The 18110-nt window shown below is 44.6% G+C and overlaps 1 protein-coding gene across 2 annotated transcripts in view; it reads left to right on the forward strand.

Moving 5' to 3' along the window:
* The window catches only part of cd2ap (CD2-associated protein), a 289563-nt gene that overhangs the window by 208224 nt on the left and 63229 nt on the right, over positions 1-18110 (forward strand). The window contains exon 12 of one of the 2 annotated variants that reach the window (XM_050058858.1): positions 10017-10079. The exons of the other annotated variant lie outside the window; for it this stretch is intronic. Coding sequence (XP_049914815.1) covers positions 10017-10079 — 63 coding nt within the window. The remainder of the gene's footprint in view (positions 1-10016; positions 10080-18110) is intronic. 2 annotated transcript variants of the gene reach the window in all.

Below are 18110 nucleotides of genomic sequence, written 5' to 3' on the forward strand. Positions count from 1 at the left end.
AGTTGCCCATCAAGTTAAACCCATCCAGATTGGATGATGGAGGTGGTATTGAGGATACATTGAGGTTTGTTTGTTTGTTTGTTTGCTCGGAAGCAAAGGTCTTATGATGCCATATTCCACCGACAAGCGCATCCCTCGTTCAGCATGTGAAACGGTCTGCCTTTCAAGCTGCCTACATATGGGGCCAGGCAACAGTGTGCGAAATGCAAACTGAAAGCCCTGCCAACTGGGGCTGGCAAAAAGATGGTGAGGTCTGGCAAGTTCTCTGGACAACCCTTCCACCCATTGCTCAAACTTGTGAGCAGTTGACAAAATGCGGCTGCAAGACTGAATGCCGAGGACGATGCAAATGCTATCGCTTCATCCTGAAGTGTACACAGTTGTGTGCCTGCAAATGTGAGGACTAAAAGAAGAACCAATCAAAGCTGTACATAGAGGGGGTGTGGTGGCGGGCCAAATAAAGTTGCCCTCCATAGAGGGGTGGTGGTGGCGGGTCAAATAAAGTTGTCCTCCGTGGAGGGGGTGTGGTGGAGGGTCAAATAAAGTTGTCCTCCGTGGAGGGGGTGTGGTGGCAGGTCAAAGAAAGTTGTCCTCCGTGGAGGGGGGGTGGTGGCGGGTCAATAAAGTTGTCCTCCATAGAGGGGGGGTGGTGGCGGGCCAAAAAAAGAAAAGAAAAAAAAAAAACCCACACAAGCCAATCAGTTTGTTCACATTGTTTGTAATTGAAGTAGGGTTGTACTGATGGGCGATCCGATCACCGACTCTGCCCGCTCGACACAAGCATACTCGGGCGTACTATAAGCGGAGCAGACTCCGCGAGGAATGTCCACAGTCATTCGGGCTTTCATAGTCGAGCGCACTTCCGCGTTGTAGTTTCCTGTAAAAATGTCCGTGAAAAATCCCTGCGATGTGAAAAATACATGCCGAGCAGTCACTGGTGCGCGGAGCGGAGTCCGCGCGGTCGTAAAATCTGAACTTTGCGCGCACAGGGCTTGTGGACGTCCGCTTTGAGTCCGCGCGGACCTCAGCGGAATCCGTTCCGCGTATGTTCGGCCCGAGTATGTTCGGCCGCATGTCCCGGAGCGGTGAACAAACCAAACAACACAATGTCAGGAGAAATTGAAAAGATATGCCGTCTATGTAAAGTCAACTTGCTAATTAAGGAGCAATTACATGTTCAAGAGTTTATAAAGCTGCTCAAACGCCAAAGAGAGGCTATAAGTGAACATTTCAGCGGCGACGCGTAATGACCCCCCCCCATACTACATCTTCTAGCACTGTTGAAATGCAATAAGCAGTTTACTGTCCTATCATGTCTCTACATTGGGTGGTCACGTACCCAGACATCACATCGGAAACATCACAGAGAGTGTTTCTTCATTTAATTCCCATTTTATCATCATAATATTCAATCATTTTGATTTTCTAAATGCGGAATTGGATTTCTCATACTCAAAAACATATATTTTGATGTATAGATCATCAAAATGGGATTATTCAATCAAAATATAGTTCAAACACCATTTAATACCACTTCGAATGGCGGCCATCTTGAAAAAAGGCGGCCATTTTGTTTTTTTAAATGGACGTCGTACTTTTCTGAGAGAGTAGGTTCTGAAGCACTTGTGTGCCAAATTTGGTGCTTGCATCACCAAGTGAAAGATCGTTTCAGCAATCTGCTCCACTATTATGGTGGATAAGGGGTTTCTCATTGAGAAAGATGTGGAGGAGCTGGGCCTCAAACTGAACATCCCTCCTTTTGCTAAATCAAGTATTCAAATGCTAGTCCCAGATGACAGATGAAGACAAAGAAAATAGCCAAACACCGGGTGCATGTAGAGAGAGCAATAGCCAAAATCAAGAAATTTAAGATAGTATCTGGTAGGATCCCTAATGCCAGGTTAGGATCTATAAACCAGATATGGTTTATGGTCTGTATGCTGTCTGATTTCCAGCCACACATCATTAAGGCATAGGCTGAGTCTGAGAAAACCACATAGTGACAGCAGAGTGCTACATTTACACATGGCCATGATTTCTCTGTCTCTCTGTCTCTCTCTGTCTCTGTCTCTGTCTCTCTCTCTCTCTCTCCCTTACATAACTTTTTAGCTTTATTTATTGTTTACTCCAGTGCTGAGCCAATTAAATCTTGTATTATATTGTGAATGGTTTTCTATTGTAATAAGCTGTGGCTGCCCAGAAATGATAATAAATGAATCTTAATCTTCCAAGTTTTTCTCTACTGCTTTACCTGATAGCTCAAGCCATTTCCAAGAGGGTACTTAATCTATTGGGGGCTTGTTTGCTATGTAGCTCATTGGTGTCCCTGTCAGTCCTCTCAATAATGCCAAATCCTCGTCTGTAACTTCAGACAAGGCCCTGCAAGATACAAACATCATATACTGTATGTCTACTTGTGTCATCAGATCCAGAGTACAAACGCCACACTAAGTTACATGGTTTATCATATTTTGGTAGAAGAAGCAAGCATTTGGGTCATGATGACACATAGTCACTAATGAAAACAACATAATACTCCTCCGCTGCCTCCCCTCCAACCTGTCCACTCAGGCTGGCTTCTCTCAGCAGTTTCTCCTCTATCACTCTGCAGGATCTGACTGAGCTAGTGAGCACCATGAATTCCTCCTCTAGTCCACTACACATCTTACCAATGTCCTTGCTGAAAGAGGTTTTTAGCTCTGTGGGCCCTAGCTTGGTCTCCATTATTAACACCTCCCTGAAATCAGGCTGTGTTCCATCATTTTTCAAACAGGCTACTGTGCAGCCGCTTCTCAAAAAGGCAAGTTTAGACCCCTCCATACCCAAAAATTACAGACCTATCTCCAAACTGCTGTTTATATCTAAAATCCTTGAGAAAGTAGTAGCAAACCAACTTATCTCTTTCTTGACCACCCAAGGCCTGTCAGATAAATTCCAGTCTGATTTCCGGCAGCAGCACTCCACAGAAACAGCCCTCCTCAGAGTGTCTAATGACATCATGATGGCTGCCGATGCAGGCAAATGCTCCGTACTGGTGTTATTAGACCTGAGTGCAGCATTCGATACTGTAGACCACCATATCATGCTCAACAGGCTCAGTAAGTGGGTGGGTGTCTCAGGGAGTGCCTTGAAGTGGTTCGCCTCCTACCTCAGTGAGAGAAGCTTCTCAGTAGCTGTTACCCCTTTTGTGTCTGACCCCGCCCCACTGTCATGTGGCCTGCCTCAGGGTTCTGTTCTGGCCCCTATACTGTTCTCCCTGTATATGCTTCCCCTTGGCTGTATCATCAGTAATTTCAAAGGCGTTTCCTGTCATTGTTATGCAGGTGACATCCAACTATACCTGTCATTTAAACCAGATAACATAGACGAAATCAACATACTCCATGAATGTCTGTCTGCTATGAAGAACTGGATGGCAAACAACTTCCTCCAACTAAACGCAGACAAGACTGAGGTTCTTATTACTGCGGATGACTCTACGGTCTCTAAGGTGGACAACCACATGGGGTCACTGGCACATAACATCAGGTCTGACCTCAGGAACCTTGGGGTAATTTTTGACCAAAACATGCTGTTTGAAAAACATGTTAATTATATGTCCCGCTCATGCTTCTTCCACCTCAGAAACCTTGAAAAACTCAGGTCCATCGTCTCACACTCAGAACTGGAAATGGCCATCCATGCATTTATTTCATCCCGGCTTGACTACTGCAATTCACTGTTCACCTGCCTCAGTAAAACATCTCTGGACCGTTCACAACTTGTCCAAAATGCCACTGCCAGGTTGCTCACTCAGTCACATAAGTCTTACCATATCACCGCAATCCTGGCATCGCCGGACTGGCTTCCTGTTCACTTTAGATTCCAATTCAAGGTCCTGGTCCTGACATACAGAGCCCTCCACAAAGTAGCCCCCGCTTACATTTGCGAGCTCCTCAACGCTTACATCTCCAACCGGTCACTGAGGTCTTCTAACCAGGGGCTCCTTGTTGTCAATCAATCAATCAATCAATTTTATTTATAAAGCCCAATATCACAAATCAAAATTTGCCTCACAGGGCTTTACAGCATACGACATCCCTCTGTCCTTTGGACCCTCACAGCAGATAAGGAAAAACTCCCCAAAAAACCCCTCGTTTAAGGCTGAAAACTCAAGGTGACCGAGCTTTTCCATCCGTGGCCCCAAAGCTTTGGAACTCCTTGCCCTTAGACCTTAGCCTCTGTCCATATTTTTAAGATGCAATCGAAGACATACCTTTTTAGGCAGGCGTTTGGACAATTGTAAGTAATTACAATTTACTGGAGTAGTAAACAACATTTCTGTTGTTTAAGAACCTTATGGGGATTTTGATTGCAAAACAATTTTTTTTTTTATAAATGACTGATTTTTTATTTTATTTTTAATTTATATATTTTTTGCCTCTGTCAAGTGAAGCGGGATAATGCCGGATAAGGTGTCCATTATTAGGAAGTAATGGACTCCCTGTCAGGGGTGTGACATATCATCTTGTTCACGATAATACCGGTATAATTTTTAATATGATATGAAAAATTCATATCGTGATACTAGCAGTGTTTTGACATATTGACATCACACTGTTTCACACGGCAACAATATGCATGGCTAAAAGAAAAATTATTACTGACTCCTTAGTTGTTCCAAAAAGAGGAGCAGCTTCAGTAGTGTGGAATAAACTGTGGTATCCTGAATGTTTTATGTACAACCCCGGACTCTTTTACAGACTAAACATTAGCAGCACAGCGTCTCTCCCTCTTCCTCTCTTGCCACGTGCACACGGGAGTCAGTGTCATATCTGCACTGCCTTCTGTAGCACTTTCAGATTTGTTTTTTATGAAAAGTGCGTTACAAATAAAATGTAATATTATTATTATTATTATTATTATTATTATTATTAAACCTTTGGTCATGCAAACTTATGTGACGTTCATTGATCGACAAAAAACTATATATATATGTGACTGTGGATAGTTATGGTAGCATAACAGCCTGTCACAGGTTACAGCATGATGGTTAGAGGAAAAATGGCAGAGCATAAAGGTCCAGATGGGGAAAAAAAAAACCCAACTCAATAATTGAGGATTTTGCTAAAAGAGAAGGAAATTGCCTGTTGATTTATATATACATAGGTCCCAGTGTACACTTTTTGTATTTGGAAACTGTTTAAATGTGTAATTTGTGGTAGATTTTATTTTGTTGTTCTATTAATATTGTATACAGAATCTGAATCTCACTCTGAGTTTCTGTTGTTGTTCACAAACTGAAGAAATGAGAGATCTTTTTTCTTAATTTTTCTAGTTTTTAGTTAATAGTTTTTACTGAATATTTGAAGGCAAATTGTTAGGTTGACATGTAAAATGATATCACTTATTCTGTGTTCTTTAATTAATAATGAAATATTTTTAACTAATTTGTCATATTATTAAGAATATTGTTTTTGCAAAAATACCCTGAAATATCATGATTTTATTTTAGGTTCTTATCCCTCAACCCTACTCCCTGTTGTCCATTCATTCCTGATAATGGACACTTTGAAGGGCCTTCATCCCTGACATCACCTCCCTACAGCCTTTAGTTAGATACATAATCACTTTATTTTACGTTTTAACATGCATGATCTTTCAGAAGTTAAATTACTGCTGAAATTGCACAGTAACCACATTACTTAAAAGGGAACACCACTTTAAATTAAGAATTCCAAAATGTTATTTTTTTTAGCTGAGGAAAGTTTAATCAATATTTATGAAGACATGCTGCTCTCTCGCAAACCCAGAAACCAGAGAAGTAAGTCTCAGACTTTTGTCACGGGGTATAAAGCAGGGGTATTCTACTAAAATTCAAACAGGTCCAGTTAGAGAAAATTTCCTAAAGCAAAGGTCCAGAACATCGTAATGTCTAACTTGCGATATGATTTCGTATGATATATATTGAAGTAGCCTAGTAGCTGTATCAACATCTGCATGTAATCAACATCTGACTGTAAAGTACGATTCAAAAAACGCATTGAACTATACAGATATGCATTCAAAAATAAAATGGAGAAAATGAATGAAATAGTTCTTGAAAAATTGTGCGTCTTAAAATAATAAAGTGCTTAATTTTAGAATAAATAAAAAAGTGTAGGAACAGCTTGACTTAACAGTCTCAACCAATTTTACAATAAATAAATAGCAATTGAACAGTTTTACAGTTTATCTTTCTTTCCCTCTTTTCCCCATTGTCCCCACTTTTTGTTGCTCAGTGACAGAACTGAGCTGGAGCTTGCTTCTGGACTAGAATGGTGTCAGGGCCATTCTCATACACATGTGCAGGTGCTCATTGGTGCTCATTGGTGAGCCCTCGCTCACTCGTCTCTTCCTCTGTGTTTCTCTCTGTCCCTCACTCACTCATCTCTTCCTCTGTGTTTCTCTCTGTCCCTCACTCACTTGCCTCTTCCTCTCTGTCTTCTCTCCCTGTCTCCCACTCACTCGCCGGTCTGTCTTTTCTCCCTGTATCGCTTTCTTTCTTTTTCTATATTTCTCTCCTTCTATATTTCTATTTTTCCGTTGTCTTTCCGTTGTCACTCGCCTCTCACCTCTAATCTGACTGTATACAGAGTCACAATGTTAATTGCCTGAAATGCAGAGATTTGATTGGCTGGGTCGCATCACGTGGGCTGGCTTAGCTTGCGTGCAATTGGTCTGTACGTTTCCTGATCAGCTAAACCGGTGCCGTAAAGACCAGAAGGCTACCTGTCAAAATTTAAAATCCCTTAATAATTTACTGGTTATAGGTCCGGGTCCATATAGCATGGCGTCTGGGTCCGCCTGTTAGTGACTAAGGGTATTAAGTAAGGAGCTACTCCAAAGACAATGATTGGGAGCCTGATTTTATGGATCCACAGTGTGTTGTTGTTGTTGTTGTTGTTGTTTTTCTCCAGTAAATGAGCAAATTCTATTATGGTGCTCTCAGTTATGAAACAGAAAGTTGACCCATATAGACCGGATCACAGCAGAAATGTCATGTAGGTCAGACCACTTTATATCTTTAAGCGTTACAGTTAGGTTGTCTGCGTGGAAGTTGTTGTTAGTGTGACACCACAGTGAATCTCTATGCTCATATCATTCCCCTGGCTGCTCTGCTAATCTAGAACATCTTTCACCATTCATTGTCTGTGGANGGAACACTGGAGGTGAAAATGGGAGACTGGAGAGCAGTGAGTGGCCCTCTCCTCACCCTAAAGGTAGCAGCTATTGCCTGTGAAGAGTTGGACTGTGGCTCTGCTGTTTCTGTAGTACAGAGAAAGGAGATCTCAGATAGATCTACATGGAACATCACGTCTGCCTGTGTATACTCTGGATCTGATTTGTGGAATTGTGTAACACCAAGTTCCTCATCCTTCAGGCTGGATCTCAACTGCTCAGGTAAGCCCATAAATGACATCATCTATGACATCATCAGTCACAGTGCTGTACTTAGATTTACACCTGCTAGAATGGCAGCAGACTGTCTCCAGCAGCTGCTGCCTCAGCAAATCTGCTGAATGGGCCAAGATATATTGTATGTAAATACACAACAAAAAATTTTCTTTTCCCTTTTTTTCTTACACTTTTTCCCAATTGCTAAAATGCATTTCTTGAAACTCAAAAGGTTCTCAAAACCTTAAAGGAGCAATAAGCGACATTCATCATTTCTAGATTGAAGGAATTAAAAAATTGCTATGTGAAGAACTAGGGGTGTAATTTCATCTGGAGTATAGCATGACCTCACACATCCTCTCTCTGTTGATCTCCAGCCTCTTGTTTACAAGCCGGTCCGGCTGCGCATTCATGTACGTTCATGTGAATCCCCCCCTCGGAGCCCTTGGCCCTTCCTCCCTATAAAAGGCTACAACCAGTGAGCAATGGCAGCGTATTTTTGAAGCGAAATGGCAGAGAGCTGGGGCTAACCAGTGCTTCCTCCTCAGGCTCCACTTCACTCAGCTGCCCCACAGATCCGCTGCCTCTCCCTCTCTCTCAGTAACAATCCGGAGCTAGCTGGGAGCGGCTGGCGAGGCGTTAGCCGCAGCATGACCGGAGAGAAGCACAGCCGGTTAGCCTCCGCTAGCTTCCCAACTAGCCCCGGCTCTCTGTTTGAATCCAACCGGAGCACCGAGCCCTGGTTTGTTATTCAGGTTAAAGTGGGAAGAAGCAGGGGGTTTATTGGGCAGCTGAGTGAAGCTGGGTGAAGTGGAAGCTGCGGAGGAAACACCGGGATGGGTTAATATCCGGAGCTTGAGTTATTAGCGGCTCGGTCCCAGCAATGGGTCAGGCGTAACGGTTGTGTTAGGTGAGTAGCCTGGCAGCCCAGCTAACATTTGCAATTAGCATTGTAAAATGTAGCCCGGCGGGCAGCCGGGCTGTGTTTAGCTATTTCCCTGTCTGCTTCAATGGTGATGGTACCTGTAATAAATGTAATATATTTGCTGAGATAGAGGCGAGGCTCAGTGACTAGAAGAGCTGGTAGAAGCGCTGCATAGCTGTAAATTACTCAAGTAGCCGTAGTAGCTCTAGTGCTAACTCCAGGAGCTAACGCTAACGTCCCTACTCTTCTCCGTGAGCCGGAGCCGAGAAGAGTAGGGACGTTAGCGTGGCAGCCGACTAGTGCTAACGCTAACAGGAAAGCAGGGAAATAGCTAAACACAGCAGAGACTGAGAGTGAGTGAAAGACATCGCTAACTGCTAAACTAAGCCAAACTTAGTTGGCTGTTTAGGTTTTATTTCCTCGTCCCTGTGGCGAGTAAATCTGCCTGTAGTGAAACTGGGGCTAACCGGTGCTTCCTCCTCAGGCTCCACTTCACTCAGCTGCCAGCACAGCCAGCTAGCCTCCACTAGCCTCCCAGCTAGCGGGAGCCAACTGGTGCTTCCTCCTCAGGCTCCACTTCACTCAGCTGCCAGCACAGCCAGTTAGCCTCCGCTAGCTTCCCAGCTAATGTTAGCCCCGGCTGTCCGTTTGGATCCAACTGGAGCACCGAGCCCTGGTTTGTTATTCAGGTTAATGTGGGAAGAAGCAGCGGGTATATCGGGCAGCTGAGTGAAGTGGAGCCTGCGGAAGAAACACCGGGACCGTCTGGATGTAATAGTCGGTGGAGATGCTGCGGTGCTCGGCTGCACAGACAAGGCGAGTGGAGTGGGGGGTGGAGAGCAAAGGTAGAGGGAGGTGTGGCTCATGACACACTTTGTTTTGGTTTACAGGCAGTGCACAACAGCAAACCTAGCGGTGAAACGATTACGCTTTTTGCCCCTTTAATATTTTTAGACTGTCTTAGACCGTAGAAATAACATGTATGAATTTTGAAAATGGTTGCCGCTCCCCTTTAAGTGTATGTAATCCTTCCCTCAGTAGAGTGGTTTACCAGAAGAATGGATAATGTACATATGCAGAGGTCAATGGTGATTTTCTTTCTTTCATTCTTAGAATGAAAAGAGTATGTGCTGGCAGTGGCACTGTCAGGGTCACCACATAAATAAAATTCACTGGAAGGACTGGGCCTTAAATGTGGAGTTTTAGTTCAACTCAATACATGGAGAGTTTCTAAGAAACCTGTGTTTGAGACTGACATGGTGGCTCCTCCTAAAATGTTTTCTTTTACCAAACATGAAAGTGAAAAACGACATAGTTTCATGGTTAATCTGTGTTACTGTTAAAGCAGCAGTGCTTCATTTCAGCACAAACATCTACAGTTTGCAAAATGCACACTTGCATCATTGTTTTCCTGTCTGCACAGGAAGTCACAGAGTTTGCATTCATAACCTTCTACCACTGCTTTGTGTTGCAGTTTTTACAGTTACAGTGTGTGTGTGTGTGTGTGTGAGTGTGAGTGTGAGCGTGAGCGTGTGTGTGTGTATGTGCGCCAGCAGTGGTTTTCTTCATGTGATTGTACTTGTGAAAGTGTGTGTTCATTCTTGTCTGCTAAGTCTTGAATCAGTCGGGTCAGACAGGCAACGTGACGTTCTGTGGATCATGTTTCGTTTTTCAGCCCTCAAGCTGGAGGTTCCTAATGCCGACAAGAGGGCTCATTCCATCAGGCGAGAGGACAGAGGTAGGACTCCATCTTTACCTGTGTACCTCCTCATCTTACTTTATCCTCACATCTTACTTTATCATTTATTCCTCACATCAGAAGATACATTTTCTGACATCTTTCCAAACATGAAACATTTGTTTCTCATGCACAAGGCCTGTGTCTCCACTTACATTACTGACCTGGGGCCTCATGTACAAAGGGTGCGTGGCGTACGTCCTTTTCCACGGCAAAGTTCAGATGTATCAAGAGTGAAATGACCGTGAAACTGTGCGGTGCCTCACGCCAACTTCATGGCTGGCGTACACACGTTTCTACAGCTGTTGATCCTTTGGCGACACTTTGAGGTGATGCTGGGAAACTGTTATAATAAATAAATGTGAAAACAATTAGTCCTCAGAGTGATGTGCACATCAGAGACACATGAGCAATTAACACACCTTTGATATACTGGCATGTTTAAATTTAAATTCAAAAGATTTCTTTCAAACCAAATAATTCCATACATACAGCATTTACGCATGGACATTTACACATGAACCTCTATCTTATAGGGCTGTGAGCAGGTTATTGTATGACCGGTATGAACACATTTGTTGTAAGTTACACAAATTTATAGGTATTTACCTTGGGGGTAATCCGAGTCACCCACATGTGCTCCCAACACCCCTGTGAGAGCAGTGTCGCCCACAACTGCAGCGACTCTCTGTTCAAATGGGGTGAGCTCCTCCTCTTCTGTCCCCCCGCCTGTTTTGGCCACACTTTGGCGGTGGGTAGCCGTCCTTCGCTTCACATCCACCTTAATGTTGGACCACTTCTTTTTTAATTCTGCGTGTGTATGCTTTTTTGACCCCACAGCATTGACAGCTTCACACACACTCTCCCACTCACTCCTCTTTTAGTATTGATGCCGGAGGACAGCGTGCCAAAAAGTACATTTTTGCGTTTTTTGCATACAGTTTTTCTTTTTTCCCGTCTTACTCATTCTTGTGATTTAGTTTTTTGATCGTGCAGAGAGGGGAATCTCAGGTGCAGGGCCAATTTAAATATGATTTGCATATTTAAATGGGGAGTGGACAGGGAGGGGTTGGATACTTCAACATGTGCGGTCAATTCCACATTGATTGGGATGTACAAAGGAAATGTGCTTGGATTCATGTGTATGCACAGATTCATACATCTGGATGTTTTGTGCGTACAACGTTTTCTGGATTTAAGCTTATGCCATGTTTCAGTAGGAAATCCACGGAAGTCTTTGTACATGAGGCCTCTGGGGAGGCAGGAGACAGACTGTTTTCTTTTGGTTCATCTATGACTTCTTACCCAGTAGTGGAAGAAAGTATCAAAAGTCAAAGTAGTGGATGACTTTTGGTCGGCATGCTGCGAAAAATGGCAGACTATCAGAAATCTCTCTCTCTCTCCCACTCAGAGTATTTCCCCAGATTCAACTACTTTAATATGATAGGACTGCTGAGGTATTATGGATGGGGACAAACTAAAGAGAGCCAAAGGTAAAGTGAACTTAAGATCAGAAAAAGCGAGAGAGAAATCAACAATGGAGAGCCGCGACGATGCTAATGCTAAGTTGCTTAGCCAGGATGGACCAGACTACACCAAAGCTAGCTTGCTGGCTTGTAAACACACATAGATTAAGGCGAAAATGGGCTGATGTAAAGAGCGAGCTAAGTGCTTTCCATTACACACTGAGAGAAGACGTGAAAAAGGAGTTGAGTGATTTCAGTGATAAGATGAACTAGGCCCTGGGTTAAATTAGGGAAGACCTGAAATCTACAACACGGGTCGAGGAAGCATAGCAGTGTGTCGCCGAAAGAGGAATGTAACACCAAACTTGAAGCTATGCTCTGTCAAATGAAACAGGCACAGGAATTTACGCAAACGAAAGTGACAGACTTGGAACTACAATCTTGACGAAATAACATTTGCATTTATGGAATTCCTGAAGGCAAGGAAGATAACAACATGATGGACTTTGTGGCTAAATTTCTGCAGTCAGAATTTACACTGGACAGGACAGAGCTGAGGATGCACCGTTGCCATAAAGCTCTTAGCTGGCGTCCCCCTTGCGTAGTTCCACCAAGGTCCATAGTGATAAACGTCCAGGAGTGTAAGACAAAAGACCAGATCCTGTCCACACATGGAAAAAGAAGCAGGTTTATTACAAAGATAAAAAAAAATCTATTTTGACCACGACTTTCCGACAGATATAGTGAGAAAAAGGAGGGAGTATGTCGAAATAAGAAGAGTGCTCAAGGAGAGAGGTGTGTGTTTTCAGACCCCACCGCCCACCAATTTTAAGGTGTTTCTGGACAGATCTACAATGAATGTAGCCGCAGATGAAGGATGAGGAAGAATGGATTTCCCATCCACCTGGATATAGAGCCTGGTCTGACTTTAACGTCTCCGTGAAGCACAACAACTGCAGATGTAGAAAAATCTCTGTTTTTCACCATCAGTAGCTGAAGTTCATCCAGTTTATTGGTCAGCGAACGCACATTGGAGAGAAATATACCTGGCAGCGGTGTGCAGTGTCCGCGTTGGCAGAGACGTACAAGTGCACCGGCACAAGTGACGGTTTTATTGAGTGAATATTTTATTTTATATTACCTTTTTTTTTCTGGGATGCCAGTCAGGTGTAACCTGACTATTTCAAAGTTAGTCGACTCAAGGAAACAAAAAACCAACACAAAGGATGCACAAATATACACACTTATACAACCCCAAATAAATAAAATTGATCAACGAAACACTATTTCTCTCTTTTTTTCACACTTATATTTTCACAAGAACACAAAATAGAAAGTCAATACACCAATGTCCATTCACCAATCAAAAGTCCAGAACCAAGGAAGAGTGATATTAAACGAAATCAGTCAGTATAGTCTTTTTCTTTTCAGGGCATAAAAAAAACAAAAAGAGTCACTCTTGATATTGAAAGACAAAAAGACGTTCCGTCTGTTCCGGTATGGGTTATCCGATTTGTCCGTAGTGGCAGAGGAAAAACGAGGGACTGGCTATCTCCACTTTTTGCCTAAGCTGCCGCGGGGTGCGGACTAAATGGAAGAGATCCGTCTCTGTTGGCCAGAGTAGACTTGTGCTTCTTTTTTTTCCTGAGACGCCACGTGACGTCATCTTTTAAGGCCATGGGTTGCCAGGGGTAACAGGCGACGCTACATGAGACGGTGGCACACCTTTTTTTTTTTTTAGCTCGTTACGTTTCCCCCTCCTCCAGTGTTTCACTGCATGGGCAAAGGTGAGGGCACCTTTGGCCAAAAAGCCCAATAAATCCACTGAAGGCTCGAGAAAAGTGGGACAAAAATCCGCTGGAGTTGTTCCCCTGACAGCCTGATATATATTAGCCTACTGAGGTAATGAGTAAGTTAGCTTCTTGGGCATCCTGAGCATAGAACGTCTCACTGAGCTCTGACCTGTGGTGCACGGCGCGGTTAAAAAACAAACAAATAAAAAAAAACTTATAGCGTCACTGGCCCAAGCGGGCCTGTGACTGGTCAGTCAACTTGCCCGACATACTTTTTGATTGGCCCCCGGGCCATCGGGCCATTGCTTATGTCGAACACTGCTTCCCCACATGGAGGCCTCTGAATGGACTGACGTAACCGCTCGCGTAACACCTAATGTGGATATAAATTTTCTCAGTAACAATGGCAGGCAAATGCGGACCACCGCTTCCACCTCTAGCTGCTCCAACAGGAAAATCAGTTGGCAAAAGAAAGAATATTGCAGAAAAATCTAACACTAGAACTCCATGCTGCAAGAGCCAAAACTCAGGTCAACATCGGCTCTGCTTTCAGCGATGGCGAAGACTGATGCAGCTTCATCCTGAGCTAAAAAGAGACAAGATGGTCGCAGGGTTTCTGCTGGACAGGTATTTTTAGTTTGCCTCTAAGTTTGAATCAACATGGTGGCGCAACCAATGCTGGCGGCAGCCTGTGCGTACACCGGCAACAAGAAGTAAATTCTTCAGTGCAATACAGTCACGAGTTTCTCATAGACAATAGAAACCGCTGCAGAGAACTAATGCTACAACCGAGAGAGCTCAGGATGTGTAGCAAGCTTGGCTTGCTACGTTGAGTTAGCCCTGAGATGACAGTGGCTTTGCCTGGAGCTGTCCCGACGGGTAGACGCTAGCAGCGCTATGACAGGACACGGAAGCGGGGGAAGCCGGAGGGGTTAGCTCTAGGCTAAGAGCTAACCCCATCAAACCAGCTGTTCCCAGCATCCTTCTGGCGAACGTCCGCTCGCTGGACATGAAAATGGATTACATCTGACGGTGGAGATCCACTCACCGAGGAGTGAGGGACTGCTGCGTCCTTGTGTTCACTGAGACATGGATGAATGGTAACATATCAGACTCCGGTGTTGAGCTAACGGGGCTAACACTACATAGAGCAGACAGGGAGGCTGCATCATCTGGTAAGCTCCGTGGTGGTGGTCTGGCAATATACACAAACCATTCATGGTGCTGTGATGTGAAGAGGGTCTCCCAGTTCTGCTTTCTTCTTCTGAAACATTAATGTTATCTTCCGTGTGCTGACTCCAGTTGAGTTTTAAAACTCTGGGGTCGCGTTTGACCGTCTTGGTTGTAATGTTACACTCGCTCTCCTCTTCCGTGTATCTAACGTTACCTTGCCAACATCTACGTCTATCATAGACGTAATGAGGACGTAATCCAGGAGGGGGGAGTAGGCCTTTGGAGGGAGGTGGAGTTGCAGGAGGAGGTGGATGGAACTTTGGAGGCAGGCAGGAGTTGTGGATGTTCAATGTTTTTCTAAATGCTGTGTGAAATGCAAGAAAGGTAAGAGTTACTTTAACTGTATTGGGAGGAATACTTTTGATGTGGGTACGATTGATTATGATGAAGACGTTTTTAATACAGAAGAGGTTCATTTTGCTGTCTTGGCTTTAGATGACAATAAATAATGTGGAGCTGATAAGACAACTGCTGAACATCTGAAATATACCAGCAAAAAACTTTACCCCCTGCTTGCTATCCGTCTGACTGGCTTTTTAGTTCATGGAATTTTGCCTGACTCCATCCTGTTTTGTAAGTGCCTGTTATTAAAGCCACAGTGTGTAGGAATTTCTCCCTTCTAACGTTGAAATCATATATTGCATTCAAACTGATAGCAAATTCTAGCGCCTCACTGTTTCAAATGCGTATTACAACAACAGTAGCCGCTGTATACAAAAAGCTATGATAACATTGATTAAACCATGTCATCCGATACTTCATGGAGTATTCATTCAGGCTCCTACGCAGACCCACATGACGCGAGTTGACAAACCCCCTCCTCACCATGCTGGCTGTGTTTACAATGTAGGACTCTTGGGGCGGGTGTAAATCGAAACAAACCAATCACGTCTTGTCTTTTGACAACTGAGAAGTGGCTCAACCTCACACACCTCATCTCTCTCCTTGCATCACTGCCCCGCCCTTCTCGGAACCCATTGGCTGTATTCGGCATCTGACTTCCGGCAGACGGCGATACAGCCTCTGGGGGCAGACCCCCGATTTTTTGGCATTCCAGTTTGATTTGAGCGGAGGAGGTGAATTTCCGTTTCCGACTTCCGTTTATATATAAGTAAATATGCTGAACCACTGCGATGGATTCAGAGTTTGCAGTGACGCCAATTATGTTCCGCCTCGTTAGTTCACCGCACGGACCGTTTAACCTAGCAACAACTGCAGCTGGCTCAAACGTGATTGGTCAATATCACGCGGACTACAACCAGCCTGCAACCGGAAACCAGGGCTCTTCCGCTCTTCTTCCGGAGGCAAGATCTCCGGGGTTTGCCTACAGACTCTACATTTACTGAATGTAGAGTCTGTATATATACTATATACTATATACTATATATACTGTATATAGACTACTGCGCCGCTGACAGTGACACTGGCCTGTGATTGCATTACCTTTCTCCTTCAGCCGCTCTTTCCACCTGGGAAAGGCTACCCCGATGTTGACCCTCGTTTTTTGAATTCACCGGTCACGTTGCCTTTTTGATTCCCTTTTGCGCTTTACTGGCGACGAGGATTCCGTCTCCCAGGATGCTGCATATGCATGATCCTGCATTATGCTCAAAGAGTGGGACTTTGTTATGCTGCAGTAGTGCTGGGGTAGTAGGGAAGTGCCTCTTGCTCCTCTCCTTTGGCTTCTCAGCTATGCAGCGCTGGCCTGGCTCTCAACGAAAACGCTGAAGGGGGGGCTGTACGTTCCCTGCTGGCGGATGTATTTCCAAGATGGCAAAATGTTATGGAACCCCCCAGACAACTTACCAGCACAATGTACAAACAAATCCAAAATTCTCCTTTTACGAGAATAAGTCAGATTATTGATGGAGGTAATAGTACACCCCCCTGCAGGCCCACCACCCGCAGAGGGATGCAGAAGGGATCGGTGCTTTGTAGATCGGGCAGCAGACAAAGGCGGGGGCCTTGGCGGTCTGATCCTCGGCTACGGAAGGAGCAGAGTCCTGCACGGGTCCAGTTTTCAAGATCCGCCCCGACCCGACCCAGCGACGTACAAACCCACACCCGAACCGCAAACCCGCGCATCAGGCCAATTACTACCGCAACCCGGTCCGACCCGTTGAAACACGACCCGCAGCCCGACCAGTAACCCGGATTTAAAGTAATCATTTTGGGTCATATTGGCTGAATATTGAACAGCATATCGCCACAGTTAAGGTGCCAGTAAGTAAACAACGACCTGAATGAAGCAGCTCTCACAATAAAAACCTGACTTCAGCTCCATCATTAACCCTTTGTGTTCTTCTCCCATACGAGTGTAAAAGCACTCGTTTTTTACGTTTAATGCTTTTAAACTTTTAATCTATGTAAAGGAACTTTACATGTGTAATAATAGACTTACTTTCTGTCCAGAGCGACGTTCAGCAGTTACGAGCCGTCACGTGTTTTTAGAATCCATCGAGGAGAGAAGTAATCCATCAGGGCAACACTTCCGAAACATTATAAAGTGATAGTTGTACGTTTTATCCACTTATTTCTTAAATACCTAAATAATTATTTACTGTTTTGGAAGCGGCGCTTGTTAGACGGTGGCAGCCATGTTGATTCTGTCGTCCAATCACAAATTGTGTTATTAGGTGGTGAAACGTGTGTACTGTAAACAGCTGAACCAATGACCGTTGCGAAATAGCGGAGGCGATCCTCAGAGAGTAAATAATGACCAAGATAGTTATCTGTAGTTTACCTAACTAATGACTGATGTGTTTATCTAAAACCCGCGATCCGACCCGCATGTTATTTTTTCCACCCAGATCCGAACCCGGGAAAAAATGTTTTTTAAAAACCACCCGCAAATCAGCTGTTTTTGCTTTGAGTTGCTCCGGGTGAGAGGCGGAGGGCCGGGGTGGGCTTTCTGACAGCCCCCAGACTCTGCCTGTACGTTGGGGTTCACCGCAGTAGACGAAAGGGTTGCTTCCCTGCGCCCCCGGGTTGGGGAACGGGTCCTGACTGTTGTCTGCGCTTATGCGCCGAACAGCAGTTCAGAGTACCCGCCCTTTTTGGAGTCCCTGGGACAAGTGCTGGACAGTGCCCCGACCGGGGGCTCCATTGTTCTGCTGGGGGACTTCAACGCTCACGTGGGCAATGACAGCAGGACCTGGAGGGGAGTGATTGGGAGGAACGGCCTATCCGATCTGAACCCGAGTGGTGTTGAGTTATTGGACTTGTGTGCGGGTCGCAGTTTGGCCATAACTAACACCATGTTCGAACATAAGGATGTCCATCAGTGCACGTGGCAGGGATCGATGTTTTCAGCGTTGCAAGCTGACGTGCTGACGTATTGCGGTAAGCGAGTTGTGTCATTTCCGGTGTTTCTGTGACAGCGTCTCTGTACTGCTCTGGTGAATTCTGCTAGCCTGCTTTCTCACTTCAGTTGCTTTAACGTCTACTTCAAGTCTTAACCCACAGTGGTTCTGTTTAAGCACTTATAGCTCTCCTCCTTTCTACGACTTTCTCGCTAATCTCTTAGCTGCTGTTTGCAC

This window comes from Epinephelus moara, chromosome 12 (genome assembly GCF_006386435.1).
Source record: "Epinephelus moara isolate mb chromosome 12, YSFRI_EMoa_1.0, whole genome shotgun sequence".
NCBI classification, from domain to species: domain Eukaryota; kingdom Metazoa; phylum Chordata; class Actinopteri; order Perciformes; family Serranidae; genus Epinephelus; species Epinephelus moara.